Source organism: Arachis ipaensis, chromosome B3, assembly GCF_059453495.1.
Source record: "Arachis ipaensis isolate K30076 ecotype BB chromosome B3, ASM5945349v1, whole genome shotgun sequence".
In the NCBI taxonomy this organism is placed as follows: Eukaryota; Viridiplantae; Streptophyta; class Magnoliopsida; order Fabales; family Fabaceae; genus Arachis; species Arachis ipaensis.
This window is the reverse complement of record NC_142438.1, coordinates 2,185,940-2,211,602: the sequence shown is the minus strand read 5'-3', so window position 1 is coordinate 2,211,602 and position 25,663 is coordinate 2,185,940. Positions and strand designations below refer to the sequence as shown.

At 32.3% G+C, this 25,663-nt stretch overlaps 4 protein-coding genes across 10 annotated transcripts; 1 reads left to right on the top strand and 3 right to left on the bottom strand.

Annotated features, from left to right (window-relative positions):
• The first annotated feature begins 1,658 nt into the window (after window positions 1–1,658).
• On the top strand, window positions 1,659–3,330 carry NF-YB11 (nuclear factor Y, subunit B11). The gene is made up of 3 exons (XM_016332101.3): window positions 1,659–1,974; window positions 2,257–2,375; window positions 2,990–3,330. The coding sequence occupies exons 1-3, from the start codon at window positions 1,796–1,798 to the stop codon at window positions 3,145–3,147; spliced, it is 456 nt and encodes a 151-aa protein (XP_016187587.1). The 5' UTR covers window positions 1,659–1,795; the 3' UTR covers window positions 3,148–3,330.
• A 1,298-nt stretch (window positions 3,331–4,628) lies between these two features.
• On the bottom strand, window positions 4,629–9,412 carry LOC107629335 (heterogeneous nuclear ribonucleoprotein Q). Of its 7 annotated transcripts, none has more exons than XR_015907117.1 (10): window positions 9,278–9,412; window positions 9,089–9,135; window positions 7,852–8,914; window positions 7,647–7,763; window positions 7,365–7,505; window positions 6,631–6,804; window positions 5,928–6,135; window positions 5,685–5,834; window positions 5,358–5,440; window positions 4,629–4,986 (listed from the first exon to the last, which is right to left on the bottom strand). XR_015907117.1 is itself a non-coding variant. In XM_088507817.1 (10 exons), the coding sequence occupies exons 3-10, from the start codon at window positions 8,302–8,304 to the stop codon at window positions 4,827–4,829; spliced, it is 1,500 nt and encodes a 499-aa protein (XP_088363943.1). In that variant the 5' UTR covers window positions 8,305–9,006; window positions 9,089–9,135; window positions 9,278–9,412; the 3' UTR covers window positions 4,629–4,826. The 7 variants fall into 7 exon arrangements, 4 of the variants coding, with proteins under 4 accessions (XP_088363943.1, XP_088363944.1, XP_088363942.1 ...); XR_015907116.1 differs by having other exon boundaries at window positions 7,852–8,370; XR_015907118.1 differs by having other exon boundaries at window positions 7,852–8,313.
• Window positions 9,413–11,039: 1,627 nt separating this feature from the next.
• On the bottom strand, window positions 11,040–14,139 carry LOC107629336 (copper ion binding protein). Its single transcript, XM_016332103.3, has 4 exons — window positions 13,955–14,139; window positions 13,158–13,294; window positions 12,335–12,373; window positions 11,040–11,498 (listed from the first exon to the last, which is right to left on the bottom strand). The coding sequence occupies exons 2-4, from the start codon at window positions 13,263–13,265 to the stop codon at window positions 11,286–11,288; spliced, it is 360 nt and encodes a 119-aa protein (XP_016187589.1). The 5' UTR covers window positions 13,266–13,294; window positions 13,955–14,139; the 3' UTR covers window positions 11,040–11,285.
• A 7,079-nt stretch (window positions 14,140–21,218) lies between these two features.
• LOC107634132 (Late embryogenesis abundant (LEA) hydroxyproline-rich glycoprotein family) lies at window positions 21,219–21,944 on the bottom strand. The gene has a single exon (XM_016337708.3). The coding sequence runs from the start codon at window positions 21,902–21,904 to the stop codon at window positions 21,350–21,352; it is 555 nt and encodes a 184-aa protein (XP_016193194.3). The 5' UTR covers window positions 21,905–21,944; the 3' UTR covers window positions 21,219–21,349.
• Between the last annotated feature and the right edge of the window lie 3,719 nt (window positions 21,945–25,663).

Genomic DNA, 25,663 nt, shown 5'->3' with positions numbered 1-25,663 from the left:
AAAATGTCACAATCTCAACTAAAGAAGAACATACTTCATGTTTGTGCGAATGGTTGTGGTGGCTCTTCTGCTGCACCGAAGAATAAGAAGAAGTTCAACTACAACAATAGTAAGTGTCTGCATAGACTTGATACAGTGATGCTTGAGTCTGCGATAGAGTGAAACCCAAGAAGATTGTTTCTTTGCTGTTTGCTATGGAAGGTATGTGATTTTTTGTTATATTTATGATGATAAATGTTATGAATCTTATGTGAAAATGTTAAAATTGTCTTCAGATTCATGAATGTTGAAAGTTGAATTGAGGTGTGATTATTTCATTTGGGCTGACGAAATTGTTGATGCTGGAAAAGATTTGAGAATTCAGATTCAGGAGCATACTGAAAAAAGCATATAGATGGTGGAAGAAGAAATAAAGATATTGCAGACAATTGATGGGATTAATCAAGAATTGAAGAGTATTAGAAATTAGGTTTAGTGTGTATGGAGTTGATAGGGAAGGGAAGAGAATGAAGAGATGTCATAACTTGTAATTTTTTTTTTAATTCTAATTTAGCAAATTCAATAATTTAACAATTATTTGCTACAGTGTCATCAAAAGAGGCACGTCACACAATGCACAGTGTTACCATAGCATATAAGGTGCCACCTGGCAGCAACTACGGCCGAAAAAGTTACTCAGACAACAGAAACGTAGAAATAACCAACGAACTTGATATTGGTGTATACATATGACTCATTAAAAAAATAGAGTGTACATCTGTCTATCGCGTAAAAATTCATGTGTACTTTTGCCCATTCTTTCGGGTGAGAATTAAAGGCATAACGCCAAAATTGAAAGGGGTAAAATTAGAGTTCTTTGTGATTTGTGAAGTTAATGTGTCTGTAGCAGATTCACGGATACAAATGTGATATATAGCGATCCGATCCTATTAAAATGCGGATCAGATTCTATTTGATTCAATCATCTTGCGGATTGAATATATCTGAGTTTTATTTATGGGTCTGTTGTTGACCAATGGGTTACTGTATGCATAAGACGAGATTCGAACTCCCAACGCTTGCTTAAGCGGACGAGTGAGTTGAACACTTTAACATCCAATTGGTTATTTTATCGTAAAAGAACAGTAATGCACAAAATATATCAAAAGCGCAAAGTATGTTGTTAACCTATGGCGGGAAAGGAATAATTCCATAAAATTAAGGATAAAATGATTAAATTCGTCTCTAAAATATCAGGCGATATCCAAATTAGTTATCAACAGTTTCTTTTAAATCAAATTCGTTCTTCAAAGATCGCGTTATTTTTTGTTGACAGTATCAAAATTTGTCAATGTGACATGTTAAATGATACTGCAATACACATATGAGTTCTAATTGACTATTAATATGATAAGTTTATGGAATTAGATCAAATTAAAACATAATTGAAAGAAATATTTGAAACATTTCTCAATTTAAAATTAATTTAATATAATTTTATAAATTTATCATATTAATAGCCAATTAGTACTATGTTGTAGTGTCACTTAATATGTAACATCAACAAATTTTAAAGTCAGTAACAAATAGAAGTGATAAAAGAACTAAAATGACTAATTTATAATTTTTGAAAGACAATTTAATTAAAAAAAATTTAAAAACTAATTTAAAAAATAAGTGAAGTAATTTGATCAATTACTCCATAAATTAAACACAGGAAAGAAAAGAAAAGAAAAACCCTAATTGCACACCAAAAATCGAATAAGTACAGTGAAACTGCCGTAGTGAGCATATCGCTTGCAAGAGAAAGAAGAGAATGGCGGAGGAGGCGAAACCGGTGCCGGAGGCGGAAGAGCTTCCCAGGACTATCGTGCGCCGCATCGTGAAGGATAAGCTATCCCGATGCTCCGAAGACGGAGACATATCCGTCAACAAAGACGCACTTCTTGCATTCTCTGAAAGTGCCAGGATCTTTATCCACTACATTTCCGCAACGTAAATTTCTTACATTTTTACCCTATTTTTGAAACCACCTTTCTGGTGCTCTAATGAAATTTTAGTTGTCTCCATTTTATTGTGATAAACATGTTAAATTTTAGTTGTGCTAATGAAATTTTACTTGATTAGTAGTAGCCGGGATAAGATTTTGGAGGCTAATTGAGCGGACTTTTGTTTAGGCCTTAAAAAAAAGAATATACACACACTTACACACAACAAAATTGCTTATATATATATATGATCAGAAATATATTACTGTGAAATGATGTGGTGATGCAGAGCTAATGACATTTGTAAGGAGTCAAAGAGGCAGATAGTCAATGCTGATGATATTTTCAAAGCTCTTGAAGAAACTGACTTCTCTGAGTTTATCCGCCCTCTTAAAGCTTCTCTTGAAGGTTGGTTATCAAATTGTCCAGAGCAAAACATGAGGGGACCTTTTCTTCAGAATGTAGACTTGCCATGATAATAAAGCTTTAGTTGTTCAAAATCTTCTGCAAGGTTATTGGGGTGCTTTTGTTCAAAATATCGTCATGCTCCCATTCAACAGGAATACATATCATATTTGATATTATATTATTATCAGGATCCTTTTCTTTTATCATATCTTCATTATTATGGATGGTTGAGATCAGTGCACATTACTCTGTCATGTTAAATTGTGAGCACGGGTTGTTATGTCCCAATCCCGTGTTGTTAATTAGTCTGTTCTTTACCATTATGCTAAACTAGCTTGATCTGCTATTTGGTGAAATTCGAGTAAAAGCAAAAACTCAGGTCAAAGCGGAGCGAGAGGAGCTGTTGTTCATTGATTCATTCACAATGAGTATATAAGATTGGATATTAGCAGTACAGCAATTCAGTTGTTGAAAAATACAAAGAAAAAATTGATGTTTTAAATTAGAAATTGATACACTTTCAACAAAATATATGTAACTGTTTGATTTGACTAATATACTGTGTCGGTATGGCCTATTGATGATCTTAACACTTGTTCTTCATGACCTAACAGACTTCAGGAAGAAGAATGCTGGGAAGAAAGCAGCAGTGTCAAAAGAAAAGGAAAGTGGGAAGAACAAGAAAAGGAAGGTGGAAGGGGAGCCATCTGGTAAAGTCAAATCTGATAATGGGGAGTCACCCGAGAAAGGGGAGAGTGGTGATGCCGAATGAGGCCAAAGGAATGAAGGCAGTTGCATTTGTCATGACAGAGACAGGGGACTTGTTTAACATAATATTTCATTTTGTTGTTCGGATGATATGCATGACTGCTTGATTCACGCATGCAAACTGCTCTCAGATCTGTGTCAAAATTGTAGCTTATTGTTTGTAGAATACAAGAATGTTTCCCCCTCATCCCTGTTTACTTGGTGAAAGCCTTGCTGAACTGGCATACTTTTAGAGAAAGAATGTGAACGTTGAAGACAAAATGGAAAATGCTGTGTAACAACTAACAGCACAAACTTGCCATTCAAATATGTGAAATTATGAGATGGATATTAGCAGTTACCATTTTGTTCTACCATAAGTTTAAACTATGAAGAGAATGCGATTATACTCGGATTAAATTTATGGCATTTGGCTATGGTTTATATAAATGTCAGATATAGATAAAGCATAGCAGGCTTCAAAATTCCTACTCCCTTGCACGAAGTGGCATGACCTTTCATAAATTTTAAGTCCCGTATAGGTGCCGTTTGCTTCAGACTCTGCCAACTCCATTTATAGGTGCTTTCTAAATTATAATTATGATGTTAAAATTGAACTCATAACATGTAAGGTCGTGTGTTCAAATTTTATCAACTCATTTAACGATCTTGTTGAAAATATGATACGTAATTCTTATAAAAATAAATAGATAAAGACGAGAAGTTTCCCTTAGTTTTGGTGAGATAAGAAGCCAATATTTACCACACAAAATAAGCGAAGAATTTAAGGTGTCAACTAACTTTGGAGACCTTTTTTTTAAATGACAAATGACCCTGATTCTGTTCATGTTAGCTACCAAATCGACCATAGAGGTACATATTCATCGTGTATGTGGATTATGAAATAGGATTTATTAAGTTAAGGATAAAGTACTAATAATGTATTTGAATTATCTTTGCGTTGACAAAACCTAATTGTGATCTGTTAATAGAAAAAACGTGACTTGACTCATTTACCAATGCCAGAATTTCACTTTTGACTTTTCACATAAGAAGTTCTGTTTGCCACTTTTTTTTTTCCATTGACGAAGAATATTTCAGTTCACAGATTTATAGTTGTCTCGTTTTTAAATAATTTGAGAGCATTTTTATCAATAACAAAATTTGAAAATATTTTTGTTAGCAAAAAAATAATTCAGACGCATTTATAGTAGTTTAACCTTAAATTAATTTTTATACACCAATCATTAGAAATTAAAAGATTTACCAAATCATGACTGATATCATAATAATACGAAGTCACTCAACATGATTTGGCACATTCTTAGATTTCTATTTGTTGAAGGTGTATAATTGTAATGCCAAGACTATATAAATTGAACACATTAAATGCTTGCCGTAAACAATTATGCAAATATCATTCCATTTTTACTTATAGCCTTCAGTTGTAGCTCTAGATGATTTACATTTTACGCTTCCAATATTCTACATGTGTAGGCTTGTGTATTTTATATTTTAAAATTATCTTCCTTAGATTATTTAACATAATAAAACTTCCAATTCAGGTTCTAAACGGCCTAACATGATAAGTAAGATTGAATCTACAGGATAAACTATTTAATTATAAAAAAATTGCTTAACAAACTAACTAAATTTGAACGAAATTCTTAAGGCACGAAGGAGAATACACCTTTAAAAGACCAACTAATATGGGCGGTATCTATGCCCCTGGCTACTATTATTATTGTGCCTTCCTTTACTTGAACTGCTAGCATTCCTGCTGCTACTCCCACCACCACCACCCCAGCCACCTCTCTGAAAGAAGGGTGGTGTTCGTGAGTGCACTCCCTGACCTGGTTGTTGCCTGAAAAAGGAAACAAAATTGCATTAGACCCCAGGCAAATTAGTCCCTGAAAGTCAATTTTTAACATAATAATATTTAGTTCTTCAAATAGTTAGCCTTTCATACATTAATCTTTTGAATAGCAATGTGCATCCAATTTTCACGTTAAGGGGTTAATTAATGTGTCCAATGAATATCTTTTAATGATTAGAGTGGATACATTTAATCTTTTAATGACTAAAATGTTAGAATCTTTCAGGAAATATTTGCTCTAATTATTGATATAAAGCATCATTGTAAAGTTTAAATGCCAATCTACCAAATGTTTTATATTAAGGTAACATGTCATGCAGGTAATATACATATCAAGCAACAGTTGGCTTTTCACTTACAAGACATATCCAATCCGACCGTCGGCCAGAAGCATAGGCATCATGGAAATTTCAGCAGGAGCACCCCCTCCATACATCGAGGGCTGCAAAAGATGAACCCCCGTCATCAAGACGAATTGATTTGAATGTTGTAACAAGTAAAAGACATATAAGGAGGTCTGATATAAATTATTCCTTTTGATGTTTAAAATATATCGGAACATGCAAAAGAGGTAGGCAATGCAATAAACTTTAGATTCTTTCTAAGTTAGCAGAGGGTAACTTCCTGTTTGGAGAAGAGTTAATAATATAATGATAACAAACATAAACACACCATCTGTGCAAAACCTGGGGAACCATGTCCCGTGCCAAGGGCACCAACCAAACCGTAACCAACATGTGGGGGATAGCTTGGAAGCAATCCTGGCTTCTGCAAGTTTGATCCTCCAGACTTTTGATCAGCCTGTGGCTTAGCTAGAGAGCAGTCCAAAATTTGACCTGATATTTACAAAAAGCTAATTTAATATTGGCCAGTGTTTACAACCTCGCATAAATAGTTAGGAAAATGGGAAAAATTGATGCGTATGTCACCTTCTAATTCATATCTTTCAGTGTTTTTTAGTGCTTTCATAGCACTTGACCTCTCTGCAAAATGTACAAAACCTATTCTATTCTTTTCCTGCCCAGACTTTGGTGGTGGAAGAACCACCTTTGTGATCTTCCCATGATGTTCAAAAAGCTTCTTCATCTGCTCCTGAGTTACATTCCTAGGCAAGTTCTTCACATATACTGCCTTCACCTGTTCATATATGCTTAAGATCTCACTAAATGCAATTTGTATTGAGCACTGGGTAGAGGATTAAACTGTTAAAATATGATAGAAACCAACTACAAGTTACGAAAGTTATCTAAATGAAAAAATTTCAAAGAGTGAGAGAGAAAGATGAGGAGAATCAGGGAAATGAAATTAGAATAAACAGGAAATGCCTGTTGTTTCCTAGCTGCTGAGTTATCCTGTAGTGAGTGCATGGAAGGAATTGTGAGTGATACAAGGTAAATGGCCCCTAATGTATATGCTCAGGGATTGAAAAGCATTGTTATATTATTCTTTCCCTTCTCGTCTGTTTTTTGTACTCTTTGGTTCTACTTGGGAGCATTACTTATCCTGCTCACTCGGTAATTCCACCTCTTCATCACAATAAAATTTGTTTTCTATAAACAAAAAGGCTTTCTCGTCAAAGTAACCATAACTATCACTTGAGTGTAAAAACACAAAAGTTATAAGAGTCCAGACCTGAGATGAAGCAGAGGAATCAGCATTTTTAGGGTCAGCCCAGCTCACCGTTGGAGCATTGTCACCTAGCTTAAATGTTGAGCTCATCATCTTTTGCCTTGAATATTCAGCACATGCATGATTATAATAGTCAATAAAAGCAAATCCACGGTTATTTTTAGTGTTCTTCATATCCTGAAATGAAAATTGAACCAAAAGTAAACAAATGTTAAAAAGAAAACCAAAATATTGGCTTTATGTTCTGCAGCTGCGATGCAACAAAAGAAGTTTAGGAATAACCTGTGATTTTTAAAAGGTTAATTATTCTGTTAGTCCCTATAGTTTCACCAAATTTTTAATTGGATCGTTATAGTTTAAAAGTTTGTAATCAGGTCCCTATATTAGATAAAAATTTGTAATTAAGTCCCTACCGTGTTTTTTTTTTTCATAAGAAAAATAATAATCTTAAATATTTGCTTTTAGAATATTTCACAGTTCATTCTATATCAAACACACAAAAAAAATTTCCAAAAATAATTTGTATTTTCTAACAAAAAAAAAGTTTGAAAAGACCTAATTAAAATTTTTTATCTAATATAGAGACTCAATTACAAAGTTTTAAACTATAAAGACCTAATTAAAAATTGGGTGAAACTATTAAGACTAGCAAAGTAATTAAACTTATAAAAAAAAAAAAAACTAAAAAACTTTATGATGATATAGGCATACCTCTAACACAACAACATAATATATACCTTGACTAGTTCTAAACCAGTAACTCCAGGTGCAACATCAGATACAACCTTCCTGAGATCTTCATCACCCCAGTTTCTGGGAACATTGCCAATAAAAAGACGGTGTTTTGCTTGAGCTGTTGAACATTTTATTTTTCTACCCTGAGAAATTCATCTTTGGTATACTCAGGCATTGAAATCACAAAATTGCATTGAAAGAAGATAATTGTCTGCATTAGTTATGAGGAGAAATTGCATAGTATATAGTTCATACTTCATACTGATTTAAAAATATAATATTACCTTAAATGCTTTATTGTTCAGCTCCTTGATGGCTTTAGAAGCCAATTCCACACTTTTAAATGTCACAAAACCAAATCCCTTATTCTCAGAAGAATCTTTTCCTGTCATTACACGAACCTGTTCTCACCAATCCTAAAGTTACCAGGTGATACTGTATATTTGTATCCATATATAAAAAAACAAAAAAAAGATATCACAGGCTTACCTCTGCAACTTCCCCAATAGACTCACAAAATGCTTTCAAATCCTCAGTTGAGGCATCAAGTGGAATACCACCAATGTATACTTCAGACCCATGAGGAGGAAGAGATAGAAGATCAGCATGCTTTTTCTTCTCATCCTTATCTTCTGCCTTGCTACTGTTTTGCATGATATTATCTTCTTCCATTTCTTCAACCTCTTCCACCTCCTCCGGATCCTCTTCCTCCTCTTCCTCCTCCACCACCTCAACCTCCTCCGGATCCTCTTCCTCTTCTTCCACCTCTTCTATTTCTTCCACTTCCTCTTCTTCTTCTACTTCTTCATATTCAATTTCTTCTTCCATTGTTTCCTCAGCATCATTTGCGTCATCAAAATCGATCTTTTCATCAGATTCAGCTGGATTTTCAGGCTCGGATGGCTTAGCAACTGATGAAGAATTTGCCTTTCCCCGTGGCATCTTATGAAACTAAGTAAACAAGCTTGTGAGGCAACTGTGAAGAAGGCATAGAGGCCAAAAGAATTCCTGGGAAGAAGTATGCACATATCGAATGGAGGAAAATGAAAGACCAAAAACGAGTTGTGGCGAATGAATCTCAGAAGGAAACCCATGCAATGAGAATAAGAATTAGCAGGCCGCAATGTGAAAGATTTTTACCAAAGGGACAATGACAACATAATTTAGCAGCATTGGCAGGCAAGTACAATAAATGAAATAAGACTTGCAAAATGAAACAACAAAGGTGGTGGAACAGAATTGAATCTGTAACCCAAATGGGTACAGGTTTAAAAGGGATAGTGGATGAGCTCAAGGCCCTTGTATAACATAAAGTCAAATGAGGCAAAGCCCCTCAAGAAAAATCCAGAATTGCAGGCATGAAAGCAGAACAAACTATGTTTACAAGTAGCGAGAGTCCAACAAGTTTGATTACATATTACGAGTCAAATCAGGCATTAAAGGGGATGAGATAGCAGAACAGAAGGAGAATCACGAAGCCTACACAAGTGTTCCAATCCCAATCTCAGTAAAAATAATAGCACATAGCAGTTTTACTAATCTGTGCACGTTCCTGCCACAAATTTACATACAATTCTGAGATACTGATGGTGTCACAGTTGTACTCTTCTACTACCTTAAATTACACAATAAATTTCAGAAAACCTAAAAAAGAAATAGGACAAAATAAATTAACCAGTTCAATTAATCCGTGTACGCGCGCAAGAGAGAGAGAGAGAGAGAGAACCTGTATGGGGGGAGAAGAATGAAGCTATAGGATCCAAATTGGAGGAGCTGAAATGAAAGCAAAATACTATTGGTTATGGATCCTCCCCCAAAAAAAGGATAGCAAAACGAATCTCATAGGCATTAACTTTGATGCAAAATTGTAGCTTTAATTAGACAAGTAACGAGAATGGAAAAATGGTTAACGAACCCTAGATTCGAGTGCCCCACTCACTGATTCTCACAAACACCAATGTTTCTGCCGCCGCAACTTGAAAACTGCCGGATTATTATTCTTTTGACATTAGGAATGAAATAATTCGTGAAGACCGAAGACAGGCCAGCGAATCAGGGGTATTCCGGTAAATCAACTAGATCTATACTTAAAATCTGTTTTAAAATATGATTAATTAAGAAGTGTTTTAAAAATATTTTTCAAGATGTTAAATAATTTTCAAGATGTTTTAAAAATAATTAAGAAATGTTCTAAAAACATTTAAAATGTGAGTAATTAATCATATTTTAAATTGATGCCATTTTAAAGTTTCAATGCAAAAGTTAAACTTTTTTGTTTTGTTAGGGTATTTGTTAAGAATGTATATACAAAAAAGTTTTATACTAAAAAAAATTGAAATATCAATGATATTAAATACATAAATAATTATATTCTCTAGAAAACATTATTTGCAGCTTTGTATATTTAATATGGGCGCTTGTTGTTAAACCCAAATTTTATATCTTTTTTTATTTTCTTCATTATCATTTATTTTATTATTGGTAGTTGATTGTTAACTAAAGAAATATTATTTATTATCACATATTTAAGTGACTAAATAAATGATATATGAATTTCTCTTTTTACTTAATATTATAGTCATCATATCTGTTTTATAGGAAATCTAGATTACTCAATTATTTTTATAATCATACCAAAAAACCTAATCCGATAGGAATAGAATGAATGTAATATCATTTATGAAAAATTTGGTCTATTATTAATGTATTTAAATATAATTGCATTTCTTCTTATCAAATTTGATGATATGGTCAAATGCTCTCTGGAAAGAGAAACAATTGTATATTTAATCATAATTATAATAATGAATAAATCCTATTTCATATTTTCATTAATTTATAGATAGCGGAATGTTAGAGAAAAAAACCAATAATATTTAAAAATATGTTATTAGACTGTTAAATAAAAAATATTAAATTAATAACTAAAAATACTAGTAAAAAATAATAAATTTTGTTCTTGAGCTTTTCTCTTATAAATACAATAATACATGAATGGAGGATGAAAAGCATGAGCATCCCATGCATCCTATCCAAATATTTTAGGACGAATGCAATAATTTGCCTAAATATATAGCGACTAGAGAGCCTAGGGGCAGAGTGATTCTGCTGTTTATTGGTTTCTCAGTGATTCTAAATATATATATTATCATAGTAATAGGTGTGGTGTTATACATACATACATAGAAAGGGTGTGGTGTAACTACTGAGATACCTACTGCAAGTTGCCTGTTCTTCAGACTATTGCATCCATACACCACCATCCATGACACAATTGGATTTAGCAAAACTTCCTCTTCACCTACCAAAGTTGAGGTCCCAGGAATATTTATTTAAATTATATATATATATTCTATTTTTTATAAAAAATAATTGATAAAAAATAAAAGAATATAAAAAAATATATTTTATATCATAAAAGAAAAAACTTTATTTAATGCGTTTGGTGATGTTATTCAAGACACAAAATGCTTTCAATTATTTTATTTTGTTTTATTTTTGCGTTTCACTAAGAGAAACACAGATTGATAACATGTAGTCTAACTAACCTATTAACTAACTTGACTTCACAGTCTTCATATGTTATCGCAATTATCTCATACTTCGACCTCCCTCTCGCTCCATTTGAGCAACTAGCTAGAAGCATAATATATATCACATACTTTTGGATCACAATCTCAACATGCCAACGAGGGGCAAAGCAAATGATTAACCGCATGACATTTGAAAAACTAATCAATTTCGATGTTCCTCATGCTAATATAATCAAGCATATAGGGGTTACAATGAAACATCAGAAGAAATAAAAAAACACAATGGTAATTGTATGATGCAACAAAAACTGTGTTTGGTCATTTATTTCTGTGCAACTGCTGCAACCGGAAGGTCCAAAACCAAAATCAGAACATACACCATTGAAACCTTCAATCCTGCACCTCTGGCTTTTTTGCAGTGCCCTTGAGGTACCAACCCAAACCACTAAGAAATGTTATTGTACCTGCCACAACTGCATAATTCCGGTACTTGTCAGTTGAAACCTTTTCAGCTGATGCATCTGTATGTGCTGAGCCACTGGGCTTGGCATCAGGTACTGAACCCCCTGAGCCTGTGGCTGGCTTGGCTTCTGATTGAGGTCCCTTCATTAGAATAAAAAGTTTACTACTAAGTTTGAAGCTCATACTTAAACATAAATTTTATACTCAAATGGAAAGAAGTTGCTAGCAAGCAAGATACAGAAATAGAAAGTAACACAATGCATGGTACAAACACGAAGTGGCTGAGTAATCAAAATTGCATGTCCTTCACTTGTTCAGAGACACAGACATGGGCAGAATTAAATGGAATCAACTTTCACCTAAGTTTTAAGCTTTAAAAGTACAAGGCACAAATATTAATTGACAAGAAAAGGGGAAAGGAAGCAGCATGACTGAAAATCATTCTCGTAGCAAAATGATTATATGGAATTATGGCTTAATTATTAAGGGCCTGTCTATGTGCATTAATCTAAATTATCTTAAGTATACATTCTGGTGCATCGAATGCAGGACACTGGATGAGTAGATCAATTATGGGATTGTTCAAACATCAACCCGTTTCAACCTGGCAAGTCAGTCAACCAACACTAATACTGCAACCTTGTCCTCTTGAAATCAAACATCACTAAAAGAAAAGGTGAATGATAAATCTACTTGTAATATAATCAGAGTCTACAATGATCATATTTCTTTTTTGGATATCAAATGGACTACAGAGCACATTAACTATGTGTATAAGCAGTGTACACTTTTAAATGAATCAGATACATTATATATCCAACGTCAGCAAACTAGAAGCAGAAAACTGAGTCGAGGACCTAAGGCAATAAATAAAAATCCATTTAATTTTGCTAAATATTTTCAACAAGCTTATCATGTACTTTACTGAGATTTTAACAGAAAAAAGAAAAACAAGAGTGCAGAATTTGAGGACATACCTTGCGAGCAAGCTTCTCCAACTTCTCTTGCTCAGCTTTCTGAATTATTAAAATAAGTAAGCACACTACACATATGCTATCAACAAGAAAAAGCATAAACCAACATATACAAACTCTACTTATGAGAGCTAGCATCTTGCATCTTTCTCTTCAGTAATTGAGTGGACAAGAAAGAAAAAACATGGATGAGGCTTCTACTTTTATATTTATGACAATGAGTACTTGAAGATCCTGAACAATAATCTGTTTTCAGGTGAGTGCTAAACTAAAACTGAAGATTATCTAAGCACACAAGTTTAAAATATAAATTACATCATTTTATTAGAACACAGACAACATTGTATGTCCCTGCCAATCTGAATGAATTATATAAATATAAAAAGGACAGCCCAATGCACAAGTAACCCACGTTAACACAGGGTCCGAGGAAGGGTCGCACCAAAAGGATGTAATGTACGTATCCCAACTTGATAATTACATTCACATCTTGAACCCGTGACCTTGAGGTCACATGGAGACAACTCAACCGTTGCTCCAAGGCTCCCTTCTGGATGAATTATATAAATTATTACGAAAAATGAATCAAATAAAATTTAAAACAAATTGAATTTTGATTGTTCTTAAAGGAAAATATTACTTCAAGTTAACATTCTTCAACACTGCAAAGAAGGGCTTCGCCAGCATAACTGATCATCACATGTCCTTAAAACTTCCTAATTTATCAAATTTATAACAGCATCTTCAAACAAATTTGGCAGTCCCTAGCAGGATAAAATTAAAACAATTGAGCAGCACACTATGCTATAGCAGCTTCTCAAGTTACCTTAAAGTATGCATTTTCAGCGGCCTTCTCCTCCTCACTGAGTATTTTTCCAGAGCCGCTGCTAAATAGCCTTCTAGATGCATTTCTTGCAGCCACCCGCATTGCCATAGCAGTTAGTTTTTTTCAAGTCCCAATCTCTGCAAGTCAGAAAACAAATAGCAAGCTTACTTGTTATACATACAAGAGTTACAGCCAAACATTTCAGCTACGAAAAGGCCAATAGTTTCAAAGGCTTGATAAAAACAATGAGTAGGCAAACACAAAGAAGTAGATAGGGAAAAATCTCAAGTCTTAAAAGGTTTCATACTTTTTATGTAACCCGAAAAAGCTCTAAAAGTGTAGCACTAACCTACATATATGAAAATCTCTTTTTCTTTTTCCACATATTTTAGATTTCCTTTGTGGTTATATATTCGGAATAATCCTCAATCATGAATTAGCATAAATATCCTGCTGCAGGTATTACCATTTCGTATTTTAAGGATGAATTAACAAGAATAGCCTAGACAAATTCGGAGTGTCGTACATGTAAAGAACGATCTAAACGAAGAAGAAATTCCGATAAGAATATGAGCTACTTAAGAAAGTGAAATTCGATGATTGAATCAATGAATGAAAGATACGAAAAACGTGAACCCTAAATTTAGCATTGCATTTCTTGGGGAACATGTTAAGAGGAAGATTCGCGACAACTCAAATATCCTATGGATCCGAAATGGAATGAAAATGAATCGAAATGCTTTTAAATGAGAATGAGAATGAAGAAGGAATGAGTTCAGGGAAGAGTAGCAAGTTACCTCAGTCTCGAGAAAAATTTGGCAGTTGGAACAAAGGCGTGAATAGTTGCTGTTGGCAATTGCTATTGGAAGAGGAGTACAGGTTAAGACTTGAGGGTATAAATACGGTGCCGTTTAGGAACTTCCGATGTTTCATTCCAGTATTCAACAAATAAATGCTTCAATTTGGGGTTCACTTGTAACCGCAGCTTGATTATCTGTTCAAAATGGATCAAATTTTATTATATTGATTTTGGATTTGATAGGTAATTAGGCGAAATCGGATCATATCCGATTAAATAAAATCTAAATTAAATTGGATATTAATTTTAGGATCGAAAAATTTAAACTAATCTAATTATTCGATTAGTTTAATATTAATTTAAAAATAAATAAATTTTAATAATATATATACATCTTTATTTTTTAACTTAAAAATATTTTAAATTATGATAATTATTTAAATTTAAATTGATGATGTACTATCTTTTATTATTTTTTTTTTAATTTTTATATAAATTTTATTTTCAATTGAATACTTAATCATCGAACCAACATAATTTGAATTTAATTGGTTTGAATCCCCCTATAAATAATCACAAAATTATACCGATTTAAACCATTAAAATTTAATCAATTTAATTTTTTATTTTATTCAAAATCTAAACCAATCTTATCCGTAAATATTTCTAATTTCATAACATCACATTCACATTTTTATATTTTAATATGGATTTCTTGTTTTTTGGTCAAGTTACACCCATACACATTTTTTTTTAATTGGTTCTATATATCAACTTTCTAATTATAACTAGAATTTGAACTCAATGCGTCTTCTAACTAGACAAACATATTGCCGTTAAATCTGTGTGACCTTACGTTAATTTTTTTTTATATGATTCACACATGTGAGTTACATTGGGTTATGAAATTTTGGGTGATATACATTGTGGTAATGTGTTATTTTTTGAAATTTAGAGGAGAAAAAATTGGACCGTTTAATTTTTTGCAAAAAAAAAAAAAACACAAATCAAACAGTCCGATTTATATGAAGCAGAAATTTTGGTAGCATGAAATTAGACCTACCGATTTTTTAGTGTGTAAATTTTTTTTTAATGCGAGAGAATACTAATCAAACGGTCCATTGTGTTCTGTAAAAATTTGAAATGGTAGCACGCAGTCAGACCATCTAATTTAATTGTTTATGTATTCATAAACCAAAATTTCACAGAACTCCCCACTTCTTCTTTATCGTGAGTTTCAAATCTCAGCTCATGTTCTTCCTCTTCTTTCATTCTTTTAAAAAAAATAGTGAGATTGAAAGTGTTTAAATACGTATATTATTATGGATAATAGAGTTACGTTGAAAATATATTGTTATGGACAAATTTTATTACAAACATATGAGGAAGTTCAATTTGTATGTGAAAATCCATTAGATGTTGTTATTTCGTTAACATTGGTATTTGAGGAATTAAAAGTGTGATTTGTGAGAAAATAGATTCTCAAATATCTAGGAGAGTATCGTGTATTTTGTACAAGTATCATTTTATATGTGTTTGGTGGGTTTGTTCAATTTTAGACCAAATACGTGACGGATGAAGCGAGTATGCATGAAATGTTTTTAATGTATATTGAAAATCGCCACCGAATGTCATGCATCGAGTTGTATATTGAGCTCGAGCAATCTGAAGCAGACAGAAATATTGAATTGGAAGATTATAATAGTGATAGCGAGGAGGAATTTGAAAGTAACTATGAAATCGTTGATCTAGGTGAAAACGAAGATGAAGCTGACGGCACTATGAATGCAAATGTAGTGGAAGTTGCAAATGCACTAGCAAACCTGCATTCGTTTCATGAGCCTTCTTTCATGCGGTCATTTGGATTTGGAGGCTATGCATGCACCGGAATTTTCCCAATATATGAATGCAGGTATGTAAAGAATTATCGCTGTGTGATAGTTTGAAGTTGTAGATCAATAAGGTCAGATGAGTAATATATGTTATATGTGGATTATAATTTGTGATCATAGCATTTGATTACTTTATTAGTTAATAGTTATTTATTATGGATTATATTTACTAGGTCTTTGTGTAGATAAAATAGCTAAAATATAGACTATTATAATTATATTTATTAAAGTGTATTTATCAATTGTGTATATAATAAATGATTTATTACTGTATACATAATAAATAATTTATAATTTATTAGCTATAATGTATAGAGAGATTTTAATTGTTATGATATATATTTAATGATTATTTATGAAAATATATATCATGCAGTGTGATTGTATCAGAGCTTCCTGCTGTGGTGGATGGTGAATTTACGGTGGGAATGGAATTCAGTTCGAGGGAGGCAATAATCAAGGCAATGAAAGATTATACCATCCGTAGAGGTGTAGACTATCGAGTGTATAAGTCGGAATCGACAACATTCTATGCTAAATGTACACAATATGGCGCATGTTGTGATTGGCTGATCAGCGTTACCAAAATATAGAAGAAGTAATACTGGGAGATACGGAAGTACAATGGTAGTCACACTTGTACTAGATCTACTATTTTTCAAGACCATTCGAAACTGGATTCCAAGACAATTGCAGAAGCAATTATGCTGTTGGTAGAGGTTGACCCATCTTATAAAGGTGAAATCAGTAATTGCGAAAGTACAGTCGAAGTTTAACTACACTATCCGTTATCGCAAAGTATGGTTAGCAAAGCAGAAGGCGGTGGAGTCAATTTTTGGAGGTTGGGAAGCATCGTACGAAGCTTTGCCCATATAGTTTGAGGCCATGTGTCACAAGGAGCCGTCAGCAATGTTTCACTTTGAAACAATGCCTGCGTACCAGGGAGATGATTTGGTTCTTGATATCCGTGTACTACATCGAGTCTTCTGGAGTTATTACCCTTATATTAAGGCCTTCAGACACTGCAAGTCGGTAGTCCAGGTGGACGGGACTCATTTATATGAAAAATACAAGGGTTGTTTGTTGGTTGCAGTCTCACAAAATAGCAATAACAATATCATGCCTATTACATTTGCCATAATGGAGGGAGAGACTTATAACGCATGGTACTTTTTTCTAAGTAATTTGCGTCAACATGTGGTGACATGTGATGGTGTAGGACTTATCTCTGATCGACACGATTCTATCAGGTTAGCTATTGCTCGTAGTAATGGGGCTTGGTCTCCTCTTAGAGCTTTCCATATATTTTGTATCCGCCATATTGAGTCGAGCTTCTTGAGGAAGTTCAAGGTACCTTGCTTGCAGAAGCTTATCGTCAATATTGGTAAGTTTGAATAAAATAAACTCTATTGTTATTGTAATTACGATTGAATAGAATGTTGTTCATAGTTGTTCATATGTTTTTTATCATACGCAAACGGGGTGAGGCTTACACCAACTGGCTTGACTGGATTCCATATGCAGTATACTTTGGCATTTGATGGTGGATACCAATCGGGTCATATGACCATTTGTCGGCAGATCAAGAATTATCGCCACATCATCCAACGTCAAAGCACACTCACCAACCGAAAAATGAAATGTGTGAGTCTCAGGCCGCCATCTCTCGATTAGAGCATTAATCATTGCTGACTGACATTGGATGACTCCAATCTAGGAAACATGATAAAAACCAGTCTCCCGTAAATGCCCTTCAACAATTTGGTTGTACGGATCCGGCGGCTTTAAGTGGTCATATATCAACATCCGTGAACCCTACAATATCACATTTCCTTTATAACTACCAGTATAATATAATTATATTAACAATAATATAATTATCCTTACATGTCCATTATAACTACCAGTATAATTGTATTTCAAACATATATAGTAAATCTGTTATACAAAAATCCTACATTCATATTTATTACCTTATAACAAAAATTAATTAACCTTAACTAAATAACCAGAATAATTTTAGTAATGATAAATTATTCATAGAACTAATATATATATATATATATATATATATATATATATATATATATTTTTTTTTTTCTTCTTTTAACCTATAACATCATCATCATCATCATTATTATTATTATTATTATTATTATTATTATTATTATTATTATTATTATTATTCATAAAACAACATACTAACTTTATATTTTAGGTTTAATGTTTACTAATTTATTGTCTAAATTGTACTAAATTATGTTAAATTCAATTATTAATAATCATAAAAAATTTATTAAATTGACATTTTTTTTACTTAACTTAAACTATCCTAAATTCATATTTCTATTTCTAATACAATACAATTAAAACAAAAATATGTTAATTAAAATTTCATTCCAACGAATAATAATAATAATAATGATATCTACATATTTTATCAATCGGTTAGCCTCATTCATTTCAAAACATATTAATTAATAATCATAAATTTCATTCCAAATCAAAATCTAACATACTATTAATCAACATTATTCACAGACTTCATAAAAACTAACTAATTCTACTTTAATCTCTATTTCTAACACCTAACAGTAATAATATCATACATACATGACTAATCTCTACTTAGTGCTATTATAATATATATTGCTACTAAAATCTAATATTATCACTATTATTTTTATTAAATAAAAATATTAAAAAATAAAAACTTACATAATTTAGATGTCTAAGATAATTAACAATATGAATTCTGACTGATTCACTTCTTTTAATTTTTTGTCTTCTTGGCATTGTATGTAATTTTTTTAAGCTGTTTTGTGGTCCAGCAATGGTAAAAAATGAAGAAGGTTGTGGGGTTGGGGAGTAAGCAGAGAGGGATATGAGAGTGAAAGTGATGGCTGTTGGGAAGGGGAAGACACTCGAATGGGTATAGATGCAACGAAGCCAACCAGGGAAGCAGCTGCATGCGCGCCATGTGGAAGCAATACGCAAATCGGACGGTTCGATTTGTGTACCGTCCGATTACAGTTTCCCCCATCGGTCCGTTCGATTTGTTCTGCACAGCCATCACAGCCCGGTGAAACACCATATACCTCCATAACCATGCTATACACCAACAATCACTCCATATCAAAATTAAAAAACTCGTGACCTTATGGTGCAATTTTAATATAGGTTTGAATTTGATGAAATACCCAAGAATAACCCAATTTTGTGTATTTCTGAATTATAGGACAAAAATATCACCAACCGAAATCGCTTGATCTGTTTGGCTAGAGGAGAAAAATAGGCCCAATGCACGGGGCGATTTGGTTATTTTGCAAAAAAAGGAGAGATAATGTCGGAAAACATACAAGAAAGGAAGGGGTATCTTGGTCAACTCAAATAAAAATCCTCATACGTTCGTAAAACACACAGAAATGACAATGCCATATCCATACAAATCACACACCTTATTCCAATATATAAAAAATGGAGCCTCTCATATCTATATAGCTTGATTTTTATAAATTACTTTATCTGGACAAATTACTAATTAATATCGCTCCAGATTTTTAAACAACACGTTAACTAAGATTTCGTTTGTTTGTTATCTTAACCAACAATGGACAAAGACACAAAGATATGACAGCATATAAACATGAACATATACAAAATTTTTATCTTGTTTAGCAACATTATATATAACAATACACTGTATACACAAATTTATCAAAATGACAAATTTATCTTCACCAATAACACCATTGTATCTACAACTACCACCATCTACAGCCACCATCACCATCTACTACCATCATCACTATCACTATCAGAATTATCATCTTCATCATCATTTATAATTACCAAACAAACATTGATCATTTTTTTAATAATCACTATTTATCTCAACAAAATAAAAAGAAAAAGATAGAGAAGACAGAGACAATAATCACAGTAATCATAACCAAAATTAAAAACAATCACAGGAGAATGAAAGAGATGAAGGAGACGGCGAGAGAAGGAGCAGAGGAGGGTGCTGCAATTTTCTGGGTCACGAGTGTTGGATGGCGACACTGACTTGCTTTGTCGAGGGGATTGGACGGTGCTGTGACTTTGTGTCGGGAGGGATGGACGGCGAGGGTAACAGATCTGGACGAGTGGCAGCAGTGATGTAGAGGTAGCGCAGATCCAAGAAAGGCGACAACAGAAGAGTGCGGATGAGACACAAATTTAAGAACGCAACAAAGAAGAGTGCAGCAATGGAGAGAGAGAAAGAGAGGACCGTCGTAGGAGGGAGCCATGGCGGTGGTGACAGAATCTATGGCAGAGGAGAAAAATTTGGAGAGAGGTAGAAGACTGACGGAAAAGGAAGAGGGAGTAGAGAAAGGGGTTAGAATAGGGTTGAGGTAGGGATAAGGCTGGAATTTTTGAAATTAACTAGAGATAAAAATGAAAAAAGTTGTGTCTCAATGTCTCAACTTTAAGGAGAGACGTTGAAACTATGTATTTTGGATGTTTCTATGTACCACCGTGTCCATTCAAAATTCGTGTATAAGCAAACAACAATAAATGTATATCACTGTGTTTATGTACCAGTATCCATGTCTAAGCAAACAAACGTAGCCTAAAGTATTTCACATTCTTATCAATGACAAAAATATTTTCGAAACATTTTAAAATGCGATAAAAATATTTAATACCAAATATTTTTATTATTTTATACTATTATAAACAAATTTGCTTATTTGTTTATTATGAATTTGATTATTTTATTTTAACAATTTTAATTTCTAAATATTTACATTTCAGATATATTAGTCCTTAAAAAAATACTAATAAATTTTTTTAAGATAACAAACATGGATAAATTAGTTTAAATTTAGACCTTCTACCTTAATCATAAAGATTAATTTAAAGATAATGTGTCCAATCTTAGAAGACTTTATTAATATTTTTTTCTTTAAAAACTAATATATTCGAAGTATAAAATTTTCAGGAGTTTATTTGTCACTCTACTCTTCTCGTTTTTATGAACCCAGTTTTAGGGGTTTGTCACTTTATTGTACCCTCAATAGCTGTTGCCTGTTTGTTTTACACTGATTCAATTTTAAAAACCAGTTCAAGAGTTTAAAACTTTAATAAAAGCTAATAACGCTACAGTTTGCTTCTCTGCACTAATGCCACTGTTACACAATTACACTGTATAGTGTATACAACTATACATGGCAACCCTATACGCCTTCAACAAGACAACAATAATCTTATTTATCACATTCACAGTTAAAACTAGAGTTGGAACTAGTCAACTAGTTGATATTGAACGAAAAGAAGAATTAATATCAAAATAGGCTAAAGTGAATTTAAAAAAAAAAAACTAAAATGGAAGAAAAAATAAAACGATTGAAAGCTTTGATTATCACCAATTCCCAAAAATAACAATTTTCCTCTCCATTGTTTGGAGTACATTCCCAAATTCCATCACTGATTACTGGCTCATTATTCAGTTTCACTAATTAAGCGGCAAAAAGTTCAAGTTCCGAAGTATTTTCCTGATCAATGACATCAAGGAACACAGGATCGACGGTAACGTGGCTGTCAACGTGCACCTTAAAATTGTGGTCCCACCAAAGCACCCTGGCGGTGCCGCTGATATCCACGGCGGCGTCAAGCACCATCTCCCGCCTGGCCACGTCAGCGACAAAGCACTTGGCGTGCTGGGCGAGCTCCAGGCCGCGGAGGCGCGCAGGGAGGCGGAGGAGCTGGCAGGAGCGTGGGGGCTGGGAGCCGGCAGCTACAGCGGCCGAGCCGAGGAGGGATCCCTGGTAGAATATGGACATGGCGGTGGAGGAGTAGTGAATGGGTGCGATGTTGGGGTTGGTGACATGGACTGTGAGGACTAGTTCTGCATCGAGGATGGTTGGAAGGTTGAGCTTGAAAGATGTGAAGTTGATGGAGATAAGGTGGAAGGTGGGGTCCTTGGGCTTCGCTGAGAGCACCGCCGTGGCTGCCACCGCTGATGCCGCTCCGATAAGGGCGGAGGTCCAGCTCCACTTGACCTTTTTGTCCATAGATTGGATTGTTTTATCGGAGAGAATGATGAAGTAGAAAGAACGGAGATGGGTTTTTGTCTTTTAAATTTTAATAATGCTCTTCCTTGTTTTTTTTAATTAAAGAATTAAGAATTTTAAAATAAAATAAATATTTTATTTATAAAAAATATATATAATCTAAAAAATATTTACATTTTTTGTGGATTATTATATACCCAATTTATAATGCGAGTAATATATATATATATATATATATATATATATATATATATATATATATTGTAAAAATATATGTATAATAAATTAATTAAAAAAAATCTTGTTTACAAATATGATATGTGTATTTCACAAAAAAAATCATTTACAATTTAGGATATATAATTTTTTTTTCTCGAGTATTCTGTAAATGATATAGTATTCAAAAGTTTTTCATTTATAGTAGGAAACCCATTCCCTGCACACTATTACAAATAATGAAATAATTAATCGATTCAAACTCTTCTCTTATTCTTAGCTTTACTTACAAATGACTAGTGGTGATGGGTGAGCTTATTTTTTTTAGTGTTTATCCAAATAGTGGCATAAGAAATGGTGAATATGGAGATGTATTTGGATATACTTCTCCTGTATTTATACGCACATGCTGTGTGAACTTTTTGGCTATTTTGAAAAATTTTAAATGGATGAATACGTGGACAATTGGTCTTAAGGAGATTCACAATATTGGATACAGATTTTTGTCGGTATTAGAAGAACCAACAATTCTATTATCACATATTTTAGATTAGATGCAATGAACATATGCGAATAATGTTTGATGTACATAGAAAGATTTACGACTTAACAAGTGATGGAATTGTATGCTAAGATTCGCAATATTAGAGGCTGAGATAGGTTTTCTACATCTTCTATTACTAACCACTCCTACATTATAGTACGCAGCATCGGTTGATTATGTAGACGAAAAACTTTATTCGGATGAAGATTATGTTGCTGCAAGTGAATCATCTAGCAACAGTGATGTTTCTGATGAGTTTGTGCAAAGATCTTAATTGGTGAAAAGGCTTGATTTCTACTATTAACACAGTTGTCTATTTCAGATGTATCAACTGTTTTTAGTCATGATCACACTTTACATCTTGATGTAATGGATGATGATGATTTTTTTAACATTAGAGGTTGTGATGATTATAATATAAATGGTGGTGTCAAATTCTATGTTGCCACAGATTTGGGAGTAAAAAAATTGTTCATATTGCAGTGAAGAATTATAGTATTAAAAAAAATACAGCGTATATAAATGTAGAGTCTGGTCAGCTAAAATATCATTAATGTTAAATAATCCTCATCAAATTATTTGTGGAATTTTTGTGTGGCACTTAGAAAAAATACTGAATGTTGGTAAATTTATAGAATCACACTTTCTAGGTTTCCAGCATGTGTTTTAGAGCTTTTACTTCATGATAAATTATTTTAGATGTTGGTATTTTGTTTTTATGAGTATTTTAGATGTTAGTAAATTTTTATCTGCATAGACGTAACTTTGGGAGACCTTACACCTATTTGTTACCGAGATGACATGTCATTCTTGTGGTATGATGGCATATTCACTGCACGGTAAGTGAAAAGCATGAGTCTCAAACTTTCACCACTCAACAAATACAGATATATCATATATGAGAATTGCCAAAGACAAGATTCTTAAATTATGTAGCATAATCAGACCTTACCTCCCTAATAAATGATAGGAGCATATTATTGAAAGGAAAAGTATACTGAATCAGCAATTTTATCAAATTCTAGCTGGTATGTAACCAACAAAAAAAAGTGAACCGAAATTTCACACCAATTTCATACCATTAAAATCATCATTAATAGCTATTTGATGACTACAAATCACAAAAATTACTGACCCTTAACACTCCTCTTATTGAAATAAGTAAACTATATTACTAAAATATTATAATCTAACCAGAAATTATTCAAATCTAACAAAATTTATGATCATCTAACTTGAAGCATCTGCCAAAACAATTTATTTTAATCTTTCTAAATCCTAAGACATATTTATTAAAAATATTAGAAGAAATTAACACCAACTTCGAAATCTAAATTTCAGTCTATTTGCTTAGTCAGTTAATATTTATAGAGTGCAATATTTGATTAGTTAAAGTCGTAATCAAAAGATATTCTTTAAGAATTATTAGTGTAAGCTGTGAAAATGTAAAAAATGTTCAAATGAAGATCTCGTTCACAAGTTATTTATTGGCTATAGTAATAGAGAAAATAAAAATATATTTACAAATTTTAAAATAGCTTGTTGTCAAAGATTATTTAAAAAGTTTTTATTTTTCTAAAATATTTTTTTAAGTGTATCAAATTATTTAAAATTATTTAAACATATTTTTGTCTCTATTATTTATTCAAAGAATAAATAAAATTCATCTACGTGTATCTATATCCTGCTTTTTAATGTTAATATTGGGCCGCTAATAATAATATTTTTGAGTTTTATTGGGATTTGATATGTTTTACCGTAATATAAAATCGGTATCGATCAGATAGTTAGATTTGGGATATACAAATTTAACCCTTAAATTTATAATTTCGACTTTTTAAATATGTAAATTTGACTCTTAAATTTGCGTTTCTTTAAATTTTAACACAAATCAAACCATGTAATTTGTGTTCCATTAAATTTTAATATTGTTGTCTTCATAAAATTTAAAGATAAATTTTTTTTAACAATTTTAATTTTTATTATCCCTCAAATCTCACCTTCAAATTTATTAATGAAAGTTAAAAAAAAAATTAATATTCATATTAAAAAAAACCCAATATTTTTTCATTTTTAAAAAAATAGTCTCCATACTCAACAAAAAAGAAAGGAAAAAAAAATTAAAATGTCCTTGACAGTTATCTAGAAAAATAATGAGATCCTCAATAAAAAAAATACTCTTTACAGCCTTTGATATTTATTTTTTGAGACTGGTTCTACTAATATTTTTTATGTATTAACAGAATTAATCTACACGCATATTAAATTGTTGATTTATCTGTTAAGAGCCAACTAGAACTGAAATTTTTTTTTTTTATAGAATTTCATTGTCTTTTAAAAATAATTGTCAAGACCGTATAGTTATTTTGTTATTATTTTTTTAAATACATTGACTAAATTTATTATGTATAATTAAAAAATATTAGTAAATTTTAAATTATTTTTACTTATAAAAATTAAATAAAAAATATATTATTGATTAACGTATCATATAAGTATGTCCTGAAAAAAATCATTGATAAAAAATTAACCAATTTTACAAAATTAAATATTAAAAACTTAAATGAATATTTTTTTTAGAGTATTTATCTATTTTGGTTCTCAATGAATTTCGGACTAAACACTTTAGTCTCAACTAAAATTAATTATTCGATTGGTTCCTAACAATTAACTTCGTCAGTCACTTAGGTCCTTTACTTCATCAACTCTGACGGAGGACAAAATAGTCTTTGACAACTCTAACAGAAAATAAAATGGTTATTGACTCTCTGTTCGGAAATAACATTGTTCTCCCCCAATTTCTATCATATCTCGTATAACCCTAACAGTCTAATACTGCAACTTCATTATTCACAAGAAGACAAATCTTCAACTTGTTTTCAACCAATTTATACTCAGGAAACTAATGACTATGTTTCTTGAGTACTTACCGTCTTTGATGGATCCCGTGAATCTAGACAGCAAATCCGATTTGTTAAGATCCGTCGTCGTCACCATCT